Source organism: Lepidochelys kempii, chromosome 17 (genome assembly GCF_965140265.1).
Source record: "Lepidochelys kempii isolate rLepKem1 chromosome 17, rLepKem1.hap2, whole genome shotgun sequence".
NCBI lineage: Eukaryota > Metazoa > Chordata > Testudines > Cheloniidae > Lepidochelys > Lepidochelys kempii.
The window spans coordinates 7,816,058-7,828,859 of NC_133272.1; the positions used below are offsets into that span (position 1 = coordinate 7,816,058).

At 41.4% G+C, this 12,802-nt stretch overlaps 1 protein-coding gene across 11 annotated transcripts in view; it reads right to left on the reverse strand.

Annotated features, from left to right (window-relative positions):
- The window catches only part of ACACA (acetyl-CoA carboxylase alpha), a 182,487-nt gene that overhangs the window by 21,521 nt on the left and 148,164 nt on the right, over nt 1-12,802 (reverse strand). For 10 of the 11 annotated variants that reach the window (XM_073316082.1, XM_073316080.1, XM_073316076.1 and 7 more), the window contains 2 exons: nt 6,807-6,984; nt 3,621-3,733 (listed from right to left, as the gene is read on the reverse strand). In XM_073316082.1, the coding sequence (XP_073172183.1) occupies nt 3,621-3,733; nt 6,807-6,984 (291 nt within the window). Of the gene's footprint in view, nt 1-3,620; nt 3,734-6,806; nt 6,985-11,662; nt 11,791-12,802 lie in introns of those variants that run through there. The other variant, XM_073316086.1, reaches the window with a different exon arrangement.

The following is a 12,802-nucleotide window of genomic DNA, read 5'->3' on the forward strand; positions in this document are numbered from 1 at the left end:
GAATCTATTAATCTATAAAATAGCTACTGCCTGACTTTTGACTATTGTCTGATTTTCCAGACCTAGGTGCAGAATGACAAACAGGTCACATGATGCTATTGTTTAGCCAATCAAGAAAGCGAAAGAAAAACATCATAATTTTGTAAATGTATGCTGCAAAGTAATGATCAGCACATGGTATTATTGGGATTTAAATAAACTGTCATGCAAATTTACCTCTGAAAATGGACTGCTTGGCTTAATTTATCTATAGCCACTGCTGTTCTAATGTGGGTATAACTTTGGTTAAGTTTTTGTTATTTGGGTATTCAAGATGGGTTCTGAACCATCTTCAGCAAACGTAGCGGAGAAGTAAATCAGAAGTCACAATGGTCAAAATGGGAAGGGACAGGCTCAGCTCCCAAAGCGGTATGGCAGTTTACAGTTTTCGTGTCTGTGAAAAGTAAATTTTGCTCTACTGAGGTGGGCAGATCCCTCCTGAATGGTCCCCCATCCAACACTTCATACAGAGTATTATTATATATAAATGGGTGTGAATATACACACACATATAATGTACAACTCTATATAAAACAACATCTAAAACTATATAAAACACTTAGAGGTAGACATTTATTATAAGGGCCAGATTAAAGATGATGTTCATCTTATCATAAAATCTGCTCATGGTGAGATCATACCGAACGAATAAAAGATTTTTCCATTGTACCACGAGATAAACATTTCGATAAGATAAGTGGGAACAATTTAGGGTCAGGTCCTGCTTCCATGGAAGCCATTTTGCCATTGCCTTCAATTAAAATGGGACCAAGCCCCATTGTTTGTATCACACACTACGTGTACAGCCTTCCCGATGGTAATAAAGAACATGCTGCACGATAAAGTTCATTTCCTGTTATTTCTGTTTCAATCCTAAAGCTTTCTCCCATATTCCAGCTATGAAAAACCCACATGAAAATAGAATACCTATATCCTTCTGAAGTGTGGCCAGTAGGCTTGCTGCTTACACTGTCCGTATATTTCTATGTATTCATAGCTCTGTCTGGCTACTCGTGCTTTCTAGAGAATGCAGCCATTCCAGAGTCAAGACTGGGATTCCTCTTTTTGCCTGCCCTGTTGCTCTGCAGTATACGCGGTCACGTAAGAGTGTGTTACACTGAGTGCCATTTTAATAAAACATGAAACTAATGAAGATTTCCGAGATAGTGCTAGAAAATTAATAATGGACAGATTTATGTCAAATTATTCAACACTTGTCATCCTTCCCTGCTCCCGCCCCCCACACATGCAAGTCAAAATCCAGTGTCTGAAGGTTCCTTGAATGAAAACACAAATGTTGCTGTACTATTTACCCACCCCTCTGCACAAGACACACGTATATGAAGATCTCCCCCCTTCCCCGCTACCCAGCAGCTCCATAGAAATGATGACAGCCATTCAGGGGTTAAAGAGAGGCAGTGAACCCCCAGTTAATGAGTAAGAATTCAGCAGGCAGTGTAAGATAAATGGAGCTTTCTCTGCTTCTGCTGGAGTCAGCATGAACTGCGGCCCCGCGGCTTGTTTGTGGCAAATGGAGTGCGCGAAATATCAAAGGGCAGTGATCCAGAAGAAGACCGACTTTGACAAATTTTAAATTGGCCAGAAAGAAAACCAGCAAAAAAAAATTATGCAATTCGCTGTGTCCTGCAATCTCGGCTTTCCTGCCATTGTACGGAATTAGTGGCAAAACAACAGCAATGATCGCCTGATGTTGGGAGCAATTAAGAGCCATCTAAGTGAGATGCTTATCAGCGACTGAAGCTTTTAGGGCTCTCTGTATGTACAGTTGTAAGTGACTTGCTCTTGTGTTGCAGTCATTTTAATTAAAGTGTATGGAGTAATTATCCTGTTTAGAGAAAGGAAAAGAAAAAAAAAAGAACAAAAAACCCCCACGCAGTCTGGCGTTGGATTTTAGAGAGACTCACTTGTAGAAAAATGTTTGCCCTTTTTCTCTCTGATCAAAAAGAGGATGGTGCAGGGGTCACAGCCAGCATGATTTAGGGTTGTTTTCTAATAGCGGCTGATGGAATGGAAGGGATTCAGGGCTTGAATTCAATGTAACCGACATCGGGTACGAGCCACACAACAGTAAATTCATAAGGGCAACACAAAAATGACATTTGCTACTTTTCCCTGCTGCTATGAGATTAAAAACCAAACAGTCCTTTTTGTTCGAGGCCAGTGTCTACACAGGCTCGGGACTGGACTAATTTGCCAGTGTCATGGAAGACATCTTCTGTGGGGGGTTTTATTGTTAACTTGAGAGGAGCAGGACCTTTCCTGGTGCTGCTGTGGTAAATATCCTCAAAATGGTGCTCCTGCAGCAGGGCCATTTATCTGCATGCACAAGTGCTGACTGTTCAGCGTATACTCTTCTCTAACCACACATCTGATTTCCCCTTCCCCTCAACTCTAGAGACTTTCATACCAGAGGGGCAGTTCTTCCACCAAGCACACGGAGGTCCAGAAGAATCACCTCCAGGTAGTGCAGCTATAAATCCTGCCTTGACTGACTGGGTTAGGAATTACGCTGCAGCCTTTAACTGAGCAGTATAAAGCATTTCAAGTGTGCATATACTTTGACTCTGTGCTAGGTTCCCAAGATCTGCTGGAGTCTGGTTTATCTAATTGTCTCTAAAGGGCCACTGTCAAGTCAAATGTAGCCCAAAATTCAGAGCTGGTGAAAATAAACTTTTACCAAACCTAAGAACGTTAGAAATGTGCATTTCAATCCTAAGGAACCAGTTTATTTGACACCAATTTTACACCAGCTGAGGACCTGGCCCACTAAATTTTGAGTGAGCTGAGCATACTTAGAGAATTAATGCCAGCATCAGGACACCTTCATCGTTGTTTGTTGTAAAACCCATCAATTCTTTAAAAGAAAAATCATGACTGATGTAGAGAAAGTAGACAAGAAAGTGTTGTTTAGTACTTCTCATAACACAAGAGCTAGGGTCACCAAATGAAATTAACAGGCAGCAGGTTTAAAACAAATAAAAGGAAGTATTTCTTCACACAATGCACAGCCAACCTGTGGAACTCCTTGCCAGAGGATGTTGTAAAGGCCAAGACCATATCAGGGTTCAAAAAAGAACTAGCCATTGATGAACCTATCCTCCATGAATTTATCTATTAGCCAGGATAGACAGGGATAGTGTCCCTAGCCTCTGTTTGCCAGAAGCTGGGAATGACTGACGGGGGATGGATCACTTGATGATTACCTGTTCTGTTCATTCCCTCTAGGGCACCTGGCACTGGCCACCGTCGAAAGACAGGATACTGGGCTAGATGGGCCCTTGGTCTGACCCAGTAGGGCCGTTCTTATGTTCATTGGTTAAAAAAATACTACACACCCACACTAAATGCTGTAGATGTACATGAAAATAAAAAATATTCTATGAAAACACACAAGACTCGTCTCATCTGGTTTTCCTCCCAAATTGGATGACAGTAAATAAAAATTATCATGAATTTCATAAAGTAAGTCAGTTCCCCCTTTTTAAAGGTCACAAACACACTTATTAGATATTAGCTGATACCTGGATCACTGATATGCCAATAATACAGTCCAGACATACCTAGTCGCTCTGCCAGACGACTGTAGATTGGGTCCACCCGTCTCATTGTTTTCACCAAATCTTTCCTGCGGAATTTGATTTCTACGGTCCCTTCTGGCTCCAGAACTCCTCCTCTGATCAGCGATGAGAAAAGAGAAAGGAAAAGCACTTTCAGATCATCAGATAAGGAAAAACACAAACTGGATTGGTACAATTTGTTGTCTAGAAAGTACTGAGAAAAAGAAAGACTCTTAGCTATTATTTACCTAACACCAAATAGAATGTGCATAAGATGCATATGAGGCCTTATAGAAACGTATCAATCTAATACTATTTGATGCAATATGGTACTAATAAATAACATTTGGAACTCTTTTAGCGCCTTTCAGCTTAGGCTCCAAAAGCTCCTGTAGGTGAATTTTATGAAAATGTCTTGCCAAAATAATGCTGCTCATTACAGAAGCTACCTGCTTCCCCAGGTCGAAGACACATGATTTTGAATCTAGGTTTGACAAAGAAGACAGAAGCTATTTTACTTTCAAGTGCAAAAGAGTGAGAGAAGAGAAAAGAAAGGTCAGCGGAGAGGCTCTAAGGTTGGGGGAGATGCATCTTTCTGATTGTACAGCAGAGCTTCAGCATGGATATGATCACAGACTGTACTTGGGCAACAAGCTTTTGCAGTCCAACAACAGGTCACTAAGCTACACATGGTTTTGCAAAAGTCCTCAATTCTCAAGTCTAGCAAAGCTGCGGCAAGTCCACACTTGTACTGGCACTGCAGGATATAGCCAGTAAAGGGGCGTACGCACCTTTGCATGTAATTACTGAGAATGTGTTCTCAGCGTGCACAGCTGTCAGTGTAAGATACAGCTGGGAACACACTAGTGGAAATACACTCTCCTCGAAATTGCTGCAATCGATTCCACAGGGTTATGAGCTAAATGGTACAAAAAACTCCGAGGTTCTGGCTTGCAAGGGTTTGTAAGAATCTTTTCAATGTCAGGTTATGTCGGGTGGAAGTGAATGAAGGGCAGAACTGCTCCTGTAAAACAGAGTGACGATAAAGGGCCATTGTTGTTGGATATGTCCTTTTAAGTGGGATTCTCAGACAGGTACTAACAGGTGTGGTAGATTAACATGTGCACAGGGATTAAATCACAATGATGATGATTAAAACACTTTGTACTCTATAGATCTTCCATCCTGGGATCTCAAGGCCCTTTAAAAACAGTAAGTAGTTATACCTCGTGACACATCTGTGAAGCATGTTACAGAGAGGAAAACTGAAGTAGAGGGAGGTTAAGTGACTCGTCCAAGGTCACAGAGAGAGTCTGTGGCATTGTAAGAAACAGACCCAAACTCCTTGCTCCCAGTCCTAGACTACAAGACCATCTAATAGCCTCATTTTTCTAGAGACTGGCTTCAGAATTGCCTGAGTGTGATGGAATGGTTGGAGAACAAAATGAGTCTGAGGATCCAAACTGGAGCCAACACACCATCTACCTGGAGGTCTCCGAGGGATCCCAACTGGGGCCAATGTACCATTTACTAGGAGGTCTCTGCCTTGCCTTTTCATAACAAACACGCTGAAGGGGTGTTTGCACAACCCTTGCCTGCACTAACAAGAGCTCTCATTGTCCTGAGAATCCTACATTTTAAAGAGGGAAAAGATAGATAGATAACCCCCTTCTAAGTTCTGAGATGCAAAGTACAGAAAATGTAATTCTCCTAACTCTAGATACAGAGGAGAAGCCTGTGGCCAAGAGACAGTGGTTTCCCGTATGACCATTCCACCTGTTTGTATATAACAGGAGAAATAAGCCACCTGGCAATTCTTCATGGAGGTCAATGCGTCACCACTGATGGGGAAGGGAGTACACGGGAGTGTTCAACAGAGCCCCTTAAAGGTGTCCTAAATTAGCCATCTCAACTATGCCAACTGCTCTAAACAAAAAGGAAGGTGCTTCTTCCAAGGAACACATCCCAAGTCAGCCAAAGCTGATTAACTTTTGGGACTGAATTAAAATTGTGCCACATTCCCTACTCCAGTACATGACGCACCTGGGGGTAAGCTGGTTATTTGGTGTGAGGGGGAATGACTTAACCTGTGAATGAGCAGAAAGAGCAATGCTCAACTATCTCTAATACAATGGGTAACCGGACTGGCTGCATGCATCCTAAAAAGGAGGAGGAAAGTTGCAAGGTGAATTGCAGCTGCCCCCACTTTTGTGAGTGGAACCCAGAGAGTTACATCTGTGGAATTGTGTAACGGGGTGAGTCACATCAGAATAATGATGTTGTTTTCACCTTCAGATGTTAGTCTATTTTCCCATCTGCCTGGCTATTTTCAGATCACATGGCTGACCGGATCAAATAGATTACAAACAGAAATCTAACATGGTCAGGTTCTCTCAAGTGTTTGAATTGCTTTTCTGTAGCATAACCTCACCTCTGTCCTCCTTCCCTTGACTGCTCCAAGTCAAACTCCTCTGACAAGAGCATGGCATTTTGCCCTCATAGTTTATCCTGTTTCTATTAGTCATTGGGAGGCAGGATTGTTACACCCCTCCAAATCAGCCTGTATCTTCTTTTTTTTTTCTTCTTCAGTGGCTGGAGGGCTTGTTTTTAACAATTCACTTCTAATTGTTTGCAATTTTTCACCGAGGAATCACACACACCATGGGCATACGTACGCATGTTGCATTTTATAGACGTGAGGGATAGCTACACCATTGCCTGTTCAGAGATCTAAGTATTTCAAAACGCAGCAGTACTTATCTGTGCTTGCCAAATTGTACCCAGTTATTTCAAAGCGAAAAAGTTGTGGGTGTAAAAATCAGTTGATAAGTTGAAGCCTTTATGCCAAGGTCTCAAAATGCTTTCCAAACATTAACTAATGAAGTCCCATGCAACCCCCATGAGGCAGGAAAAGAGAAGGTAAGGGACTTGACCAAGGTGAGGGAGTCAATGGCTGAGTCAAGAACAGAACCCAAGAGTCCTTATTTCTAGTCTCTTGCGCTAACCACTGGACAACAGTCCCTTCTTTGGTACAGCCAGAAAGCAAACCAACCCCCCTCCTTTATGTACATAAGACAAGCACACAAGACCTGCCTTACTACAACAAAACAATGGCTTACTTAGTCTGGTGTTCTTGTCTTGGAGCAGTACAACATACAGAAAGGAGTCAAGCTAAGTGAGTTGCTTTACCTGCTGTCCCGGTCTGCGTACATCTCCATGTGTCGGGGATTAATGGTGGGATCAATCACGACCCAGGATCCTCCTCTCAGCTCGGCTTGGGGTGGGATGTACACAAGCACTGGCTGTCTATATTCTCTTAGGCCATCCACAATGTAGGCACCAAACTTCAGCACCTGGTCATACATGTCTGGGAAAAGGACACAGTAGTTTAAGTTCTTTATCCTCCTCAGTCTTAGGCAAATTAAACAAAAAACACTCAGCATTTCTACTGCTGAATTTCTCAGCAGCTCCCCTCAGCACCACCCCACAAGCACTCCTAAGTGTTACCTGGACTTTAAGGGAAGCCCTTAGGTTTGTAAAATTGGACTGGAGTATTTGCAAAAAGACAATTTTTTGGAGACATCCAAACCTCTTCCCTGTCCCAGGTTAAGCTTGGGAAACCAGGAGGATAGACAGTCTCATGTTATAAGAGCACTTCTGCCTCCAGGTCCAGCAGCTCCAGTCTGGAGCTTGAGATTTGCTTAATTCCTATTACATCCAAATAAATTCACAGACCCTTATTCTGGGCCTCCTGCTTGACATACTCAAGTCTCATAAGGAGCCCTACAAAAGGATCCACCCTCAGGGTATCCTACTGAAGTTAATGGGTATTTCTGGGTGCTCAGCAATTCTGAAATTCAGGCCAGATAGATGCCTAATACAAACTTGGGTGCCTAACTTTAGGTCCCCAAGTTTGAAAAGTTTTCCATATACTTTTATTCACATTAAATCTACTGAACAAATGTGTGCGTGGCAGCACAAAGGGTTATAAATACTTCGCATGTCATCATAAAGAGTGCAGTTCATTCTTTTTTCTTGGGTGTGAAAAGTATTTTCCTCCTTTCTTTAAATCAAGAACAGCTGAAGGGATTTTGCTGAAACATAATAACAATTGCACCATCAGGTAGAGTCAATGCATGGAAACTGTCAGCCCCAAAGGTGATTTAAAAGAAAGTAACAAATACGACATGATAGGATTCAGAGTAACAGCCGTGTTACTCTGTATTCGCAAAAAGAAAAGGAGTACTTGTGGCACCTTAGAGACTAACCAATTTATCTGAGCATAAGCTTTCGTGAGCTACAGCTCACTTCATCGGATGCATACTGTCCGCATCCGATGAAGTGAGCTGTAGCTCACGAAAGCTTATGCTCAGATAAATTGGTTAGTCTCTAAGGTGCCACAAGTACTCCTTTTCTTTCTGACGTGATAGGAGTTTATAATGGAACCAATTAAGCAGCCTCAAGTGCATACATTGTTAAATACTCCATTATATATAGAATTGCTGAATGTTAGAGATGGAAAATACGTACTAGGATCATCCAGTCCTTCTCTTTGTCAAAGGAGTACTCCCTGCATCATACTACATAATCTCTGCCCCTTCTTGGTGCATGAATCCTTTAAATATTTGTAGACTCCTCAGTCACTGCTTAGGCAACCTACGAATACTCATCTATTTCAAATATTTTCCTCCTAATACAGTCCCTACAAGCCCTTTGATCATTTTTGTTGCTCTTCTCTGAACTCCCTCCAATTGATCAATAACTCTGCAGTGTCAGGATACCCCAAAATAACCAGTATTCCAGATGTGGTTGCACTAGGGCAATAAAGCAAGGGCGTTTACCTCTCTGCTCCATGACACGATGCCTTTACGTGCCAAAATCATACTGGCCTTTTGTAAGAGTCATATAAAAGGCTATATATGTCCATCCATCTTAGGTACTTATATAAGCCCCATTACCGCAGCATCTGAATCACCTCATCACCTTTTGATGTATTTATCCTCTCAAGAACCTTGTGAGGTAGAGAAGCACCATTTTACAAAGGGGAACGGAGAGAGAGAAACACTGAGTGATTTGCCTAAGGTCACCCAGGAAGCTTGTGGGAGAGCAAGGAAGTGAACCCAGGCCTCACAAGTATCAGACTAGCCTCTCGGGTCCTCTCATATACACCCACATATGTACTAAAGCATGCCTCTTCATAGAGTTCATTCTCTGAACACTCTAGACAAAGAGTTTAAAATCCTTTAAGAAAGTCCAAACACTGCTGAAGAGAAGAATGATCTATTTCCTGCAGATACACATGTGAATATATATATAAATGCTTAAATACAGCGGATGGGGAACAAAGCCAAACAATACTCCAAACTCTTCATTTGTCCGGAGAAAAGAAAAGAGAGACCTCAAAAGGAGTGACAAATTTATTACTAATTACACAATTACTTTATTATGTAGTGCTAGTAATAAACCACTTGAAGTACTTTCAGCTAATTCTAGTGTTAAGAAAATAATTGCTTGATTCAAATTATTTTGATTGAATTAATTCTTTACTAGGGCTACATAATAAAATGATTGTGTAATTAGCAAATCATTTTTCACCCCTGCCAAAAGTATATATTTTACTTGGAGTAAGTGGAGGGAGTGGGGGGGGGGAGGGGGGAGACAAGTGCCACTTGTTTGGATTGGGGAGGTGGAAGAGGAATGGAGAGACAGAGGGGAAGACAGCGCTGTATGTACACTGAGGAGGGACTATGTGAAAGGTCTCATCTAGGTCTTGACTGAACTTGCCTCACTGAGGTCAGTGGGAGTTTTGCTGCTCTGAATGGGAGCGGGAGCAGGAGCAGGCCTTTAAACCACCCTGAGACACGACCTTCAGAACGAAGGTTCCTTCTCTGTTTCTCTCTTTTTGGGCCCATGCATTAAGCATATGAAATGCAAGAGCACTCACTTCCCCTGGAACTGCCTAGCAGCCTTAACTTGATATTGCTTACATCTTACAATCTTGATATTACTTACTTGAGGACCCTTTGGCCTGCATCTCCTGCACACCCAGAACTCCCACTGAGAACCTGATGCATTCCTTGGGTATGCAAAATTCCCATTGAAGTCAATGGATCCAACACTAAGCATACAAAACTCCCTCTGATTCAATGGGCTTGATGCCTTTGTGCAGCCAAAGTTCCACTGAAGTACTAGGAATTTGGGGTCCTTGAAGGATGCATGATTTGGCCCCAAATGCTACCTGTTTTGTTTTTTTAAAGTGCCCTAACAATGATCTAAAGAACACTTAAAAATTCCACTAATGTCAGCTTCATGGCTTCTTTGTACCTGATCAGATAGGAACGGAGCCACTGTGGTTCTCACACTACATTGGAATATTTCAAATGTTTGTCAAGACTCTGTATGGTAAGGAATGGAAGAAACTGACACATGTCATTCTGTTTGCTGGAACTTCACATCAATGCTCCCCTTTAAAAAAAGCTGTGTTGACTCTTCCCCAACAAATCGTGTATAAATAATTTAGAACCCATCACTGTATATGTAGAGTAGGGATTATTTTTTCCAATGTGCACTACCTCGCACTTATCAACGTTGAATTTCATCTGCCATTCTTATTACCCAGTCACCCAGTTTTGGGAGATCCCTCTGTAATGGCGCACAGTCTGCTTTGGACTTAACTATTTTGAATAAATTTTGTATCGTCAGCAAACTTTGGCACTGTTCACCCCCTTTTTCCAGATCATTTATGACTATGGTGAACAGCACTGGTCCCAGTACAGCTCCGTGGGGGATGCCGCTGTTCACATTTCTCCATTGTAAAACCTGACCATTTTTTTCCTACCCTTTGTTTACTCTCTTTCATCCAATTATTTATCATGCAAGGACCTTTCCTCTGATCCCATGGCTACTTAGTTTCCTTAAGAGTCTTCGGTGAGGGACCTTTTCAAAGGCTTTCTGAAAATCCAGATACACTATATTGACTAGATCACCCTTATCCACATGCTTGTTGACTCCCTCAAAGAATTTTAACAGATTGGCGAGGCATGACTTCCCTTTACAAAAGCTATGCTCAAGTGAGGAGTGCATGATCTGGTCCTCCTGTGCTATAATATAATCACTGTAATGCCTTGTAGAAGTCAACTGAAATCAATGGAAGTTTCTATTCTATAGAGCCAATTCACAGCAGGGGAAACTAAGGCATAATTTACAAGGTGACAGAAAACGGTTGCCAGACTTTTTTTATATATTTAACAATAAAAAAAGCTTTGCACTTCTATAGCACCTTTCATCCTAAAGCCCTTTGCAAACATACTTAGCTAAGCAAAACAACATCCCTGTGAAATAGGTATTGTTATATTACCTATTTTACTGATGGTGAAAGTGAAATGATAACAGAATTGCTGAAGGTCATTCAAAATGCAGCAAAGAGAATCCAGGAGTAGTGATTCTAGTCCCCTGGTCTAGCCCCTAGAAAACACATCCTCCCTGTATTATATTAATATTGCATTTGAGTATGAAAGTAGAAAACATTTACCACACTGTGATAAATACCTTTACTGTGGTATTTGCAGTATTCTGTATTATTAGAATGTGAAATACTGCACCAAATTTAACTTCTGCAGATGACAAATGGTGCCATATTTTAATGGTGCCCAGAGTTCTCTGTTTTCATTGTTTGGGCAGTCCTAGTACCTTGGCAGGCTAGAGACTTTAAAACCAGTTATTACTGTAACTAACATACTGAATATGGTTTAAAAAGTTATCATGGCAAAGAGCAAGAGACTAGCCACCCTTAAGAACTAAATGGTTCCACAACTGTGTTCAAAAATACAGATATTTATGCTGAGTATATGAGCAAAGACCATTAAACCTGGAATTCCTCCGTTTGTCTTTTTAAATTGCCTTTTTGTACATTTGAACATAAATACATAACTAGGAAAAAATTAAAATGAATGGGACTTCCTGGCCAGATTTCACTCCAATATTAATTCAAACCTGCGAATCACAAGCCACTTGAAAAGCAGTGTCGACTGGAAATGCTTACAGACCTTTCAGAAGAGCAGTGCTGTTTGTTATGCAGCATGATATTCTGTCCATGTAACATGCACCTTCACATTCAATATCTGTGTGTTTACCGGCAGTGTGTCTCTGCATCTACTGTATCCAGATATAAAACCTGCCAGAAACGGTTATCATTACACTGTGTGGGTAAATATTGGCAGCCAGATGCATCAAGCATGCTAGGAAGGCTGCAGCCAACTTTTTTCATTTCTATAATGACTGGCAGTATGCCCTACTCCCTCGAAGCTGGAACAGATCTCATCAGCTTGACTGGATTACCAGATAGGACCTTAAAGTAAACACCAAGCATACACTGGCTGCATACACACAATGTACCTCATAAACCCATTAAATATAGGGAGTGCTGTATTTCAACATCCAGGTAATCAGAGATTTAAAATGGCCTTTTCATTCTGGTTGAAGTTTTCAATAAGATTTTTTTTTAAGCGGTTATTTATGACTGGTCCCAGGAAAAAATAATAAGTGTAACATGAAAAACCAACCGAGAGTGACCCTGTAGCACCAGCAGTGATTCAGTTTAATATCACTGGGATTTGCATCCTATCAAACTATTCATGCTGAGTTTGAGACCCTGGTGCTAATTTCTAGTAAATTTCACGCTTGATGTCTCACTGTTGTGGGTCATTGCCGGTTCCTCTAAATAAACTGCTTCCAAATGGCTCCTCCATCTAAATATTCAAGCCAGTTTTTATAATTTAATTTTGCATTATGCTGAATAGCCTTCCGGCCAGATAGAGCTCATTGGGGAAACCACCAATACCACTGTGATATGCCTTTATTTATTTTATTTATTTATTTTACTGCTTGAATTAGACCTCCTAGGCTGACTAGTAAAGAGGTTCCCCCCCGCCCCAACTAATGTCAATTTTCAGCATAGCAAGAGCTGTCTCTAATCTTTTCCTACTCATTACACACAATTTTGGAGTCATTTTACCCACAGTGCAGTCGGCTCCTGGCAGTGTGTTTGTGTGCACTGAGGGGTGGCATAATTGTTTATTTTCCCTCCCTGCATAATCCCAAGCTAGCATTGAAACCAAAACTGCAAACAACTCCCCAAGGGATGTTGAAACTGACAAGAGAGAGACTGAGACTTTCTACCCAGGTCC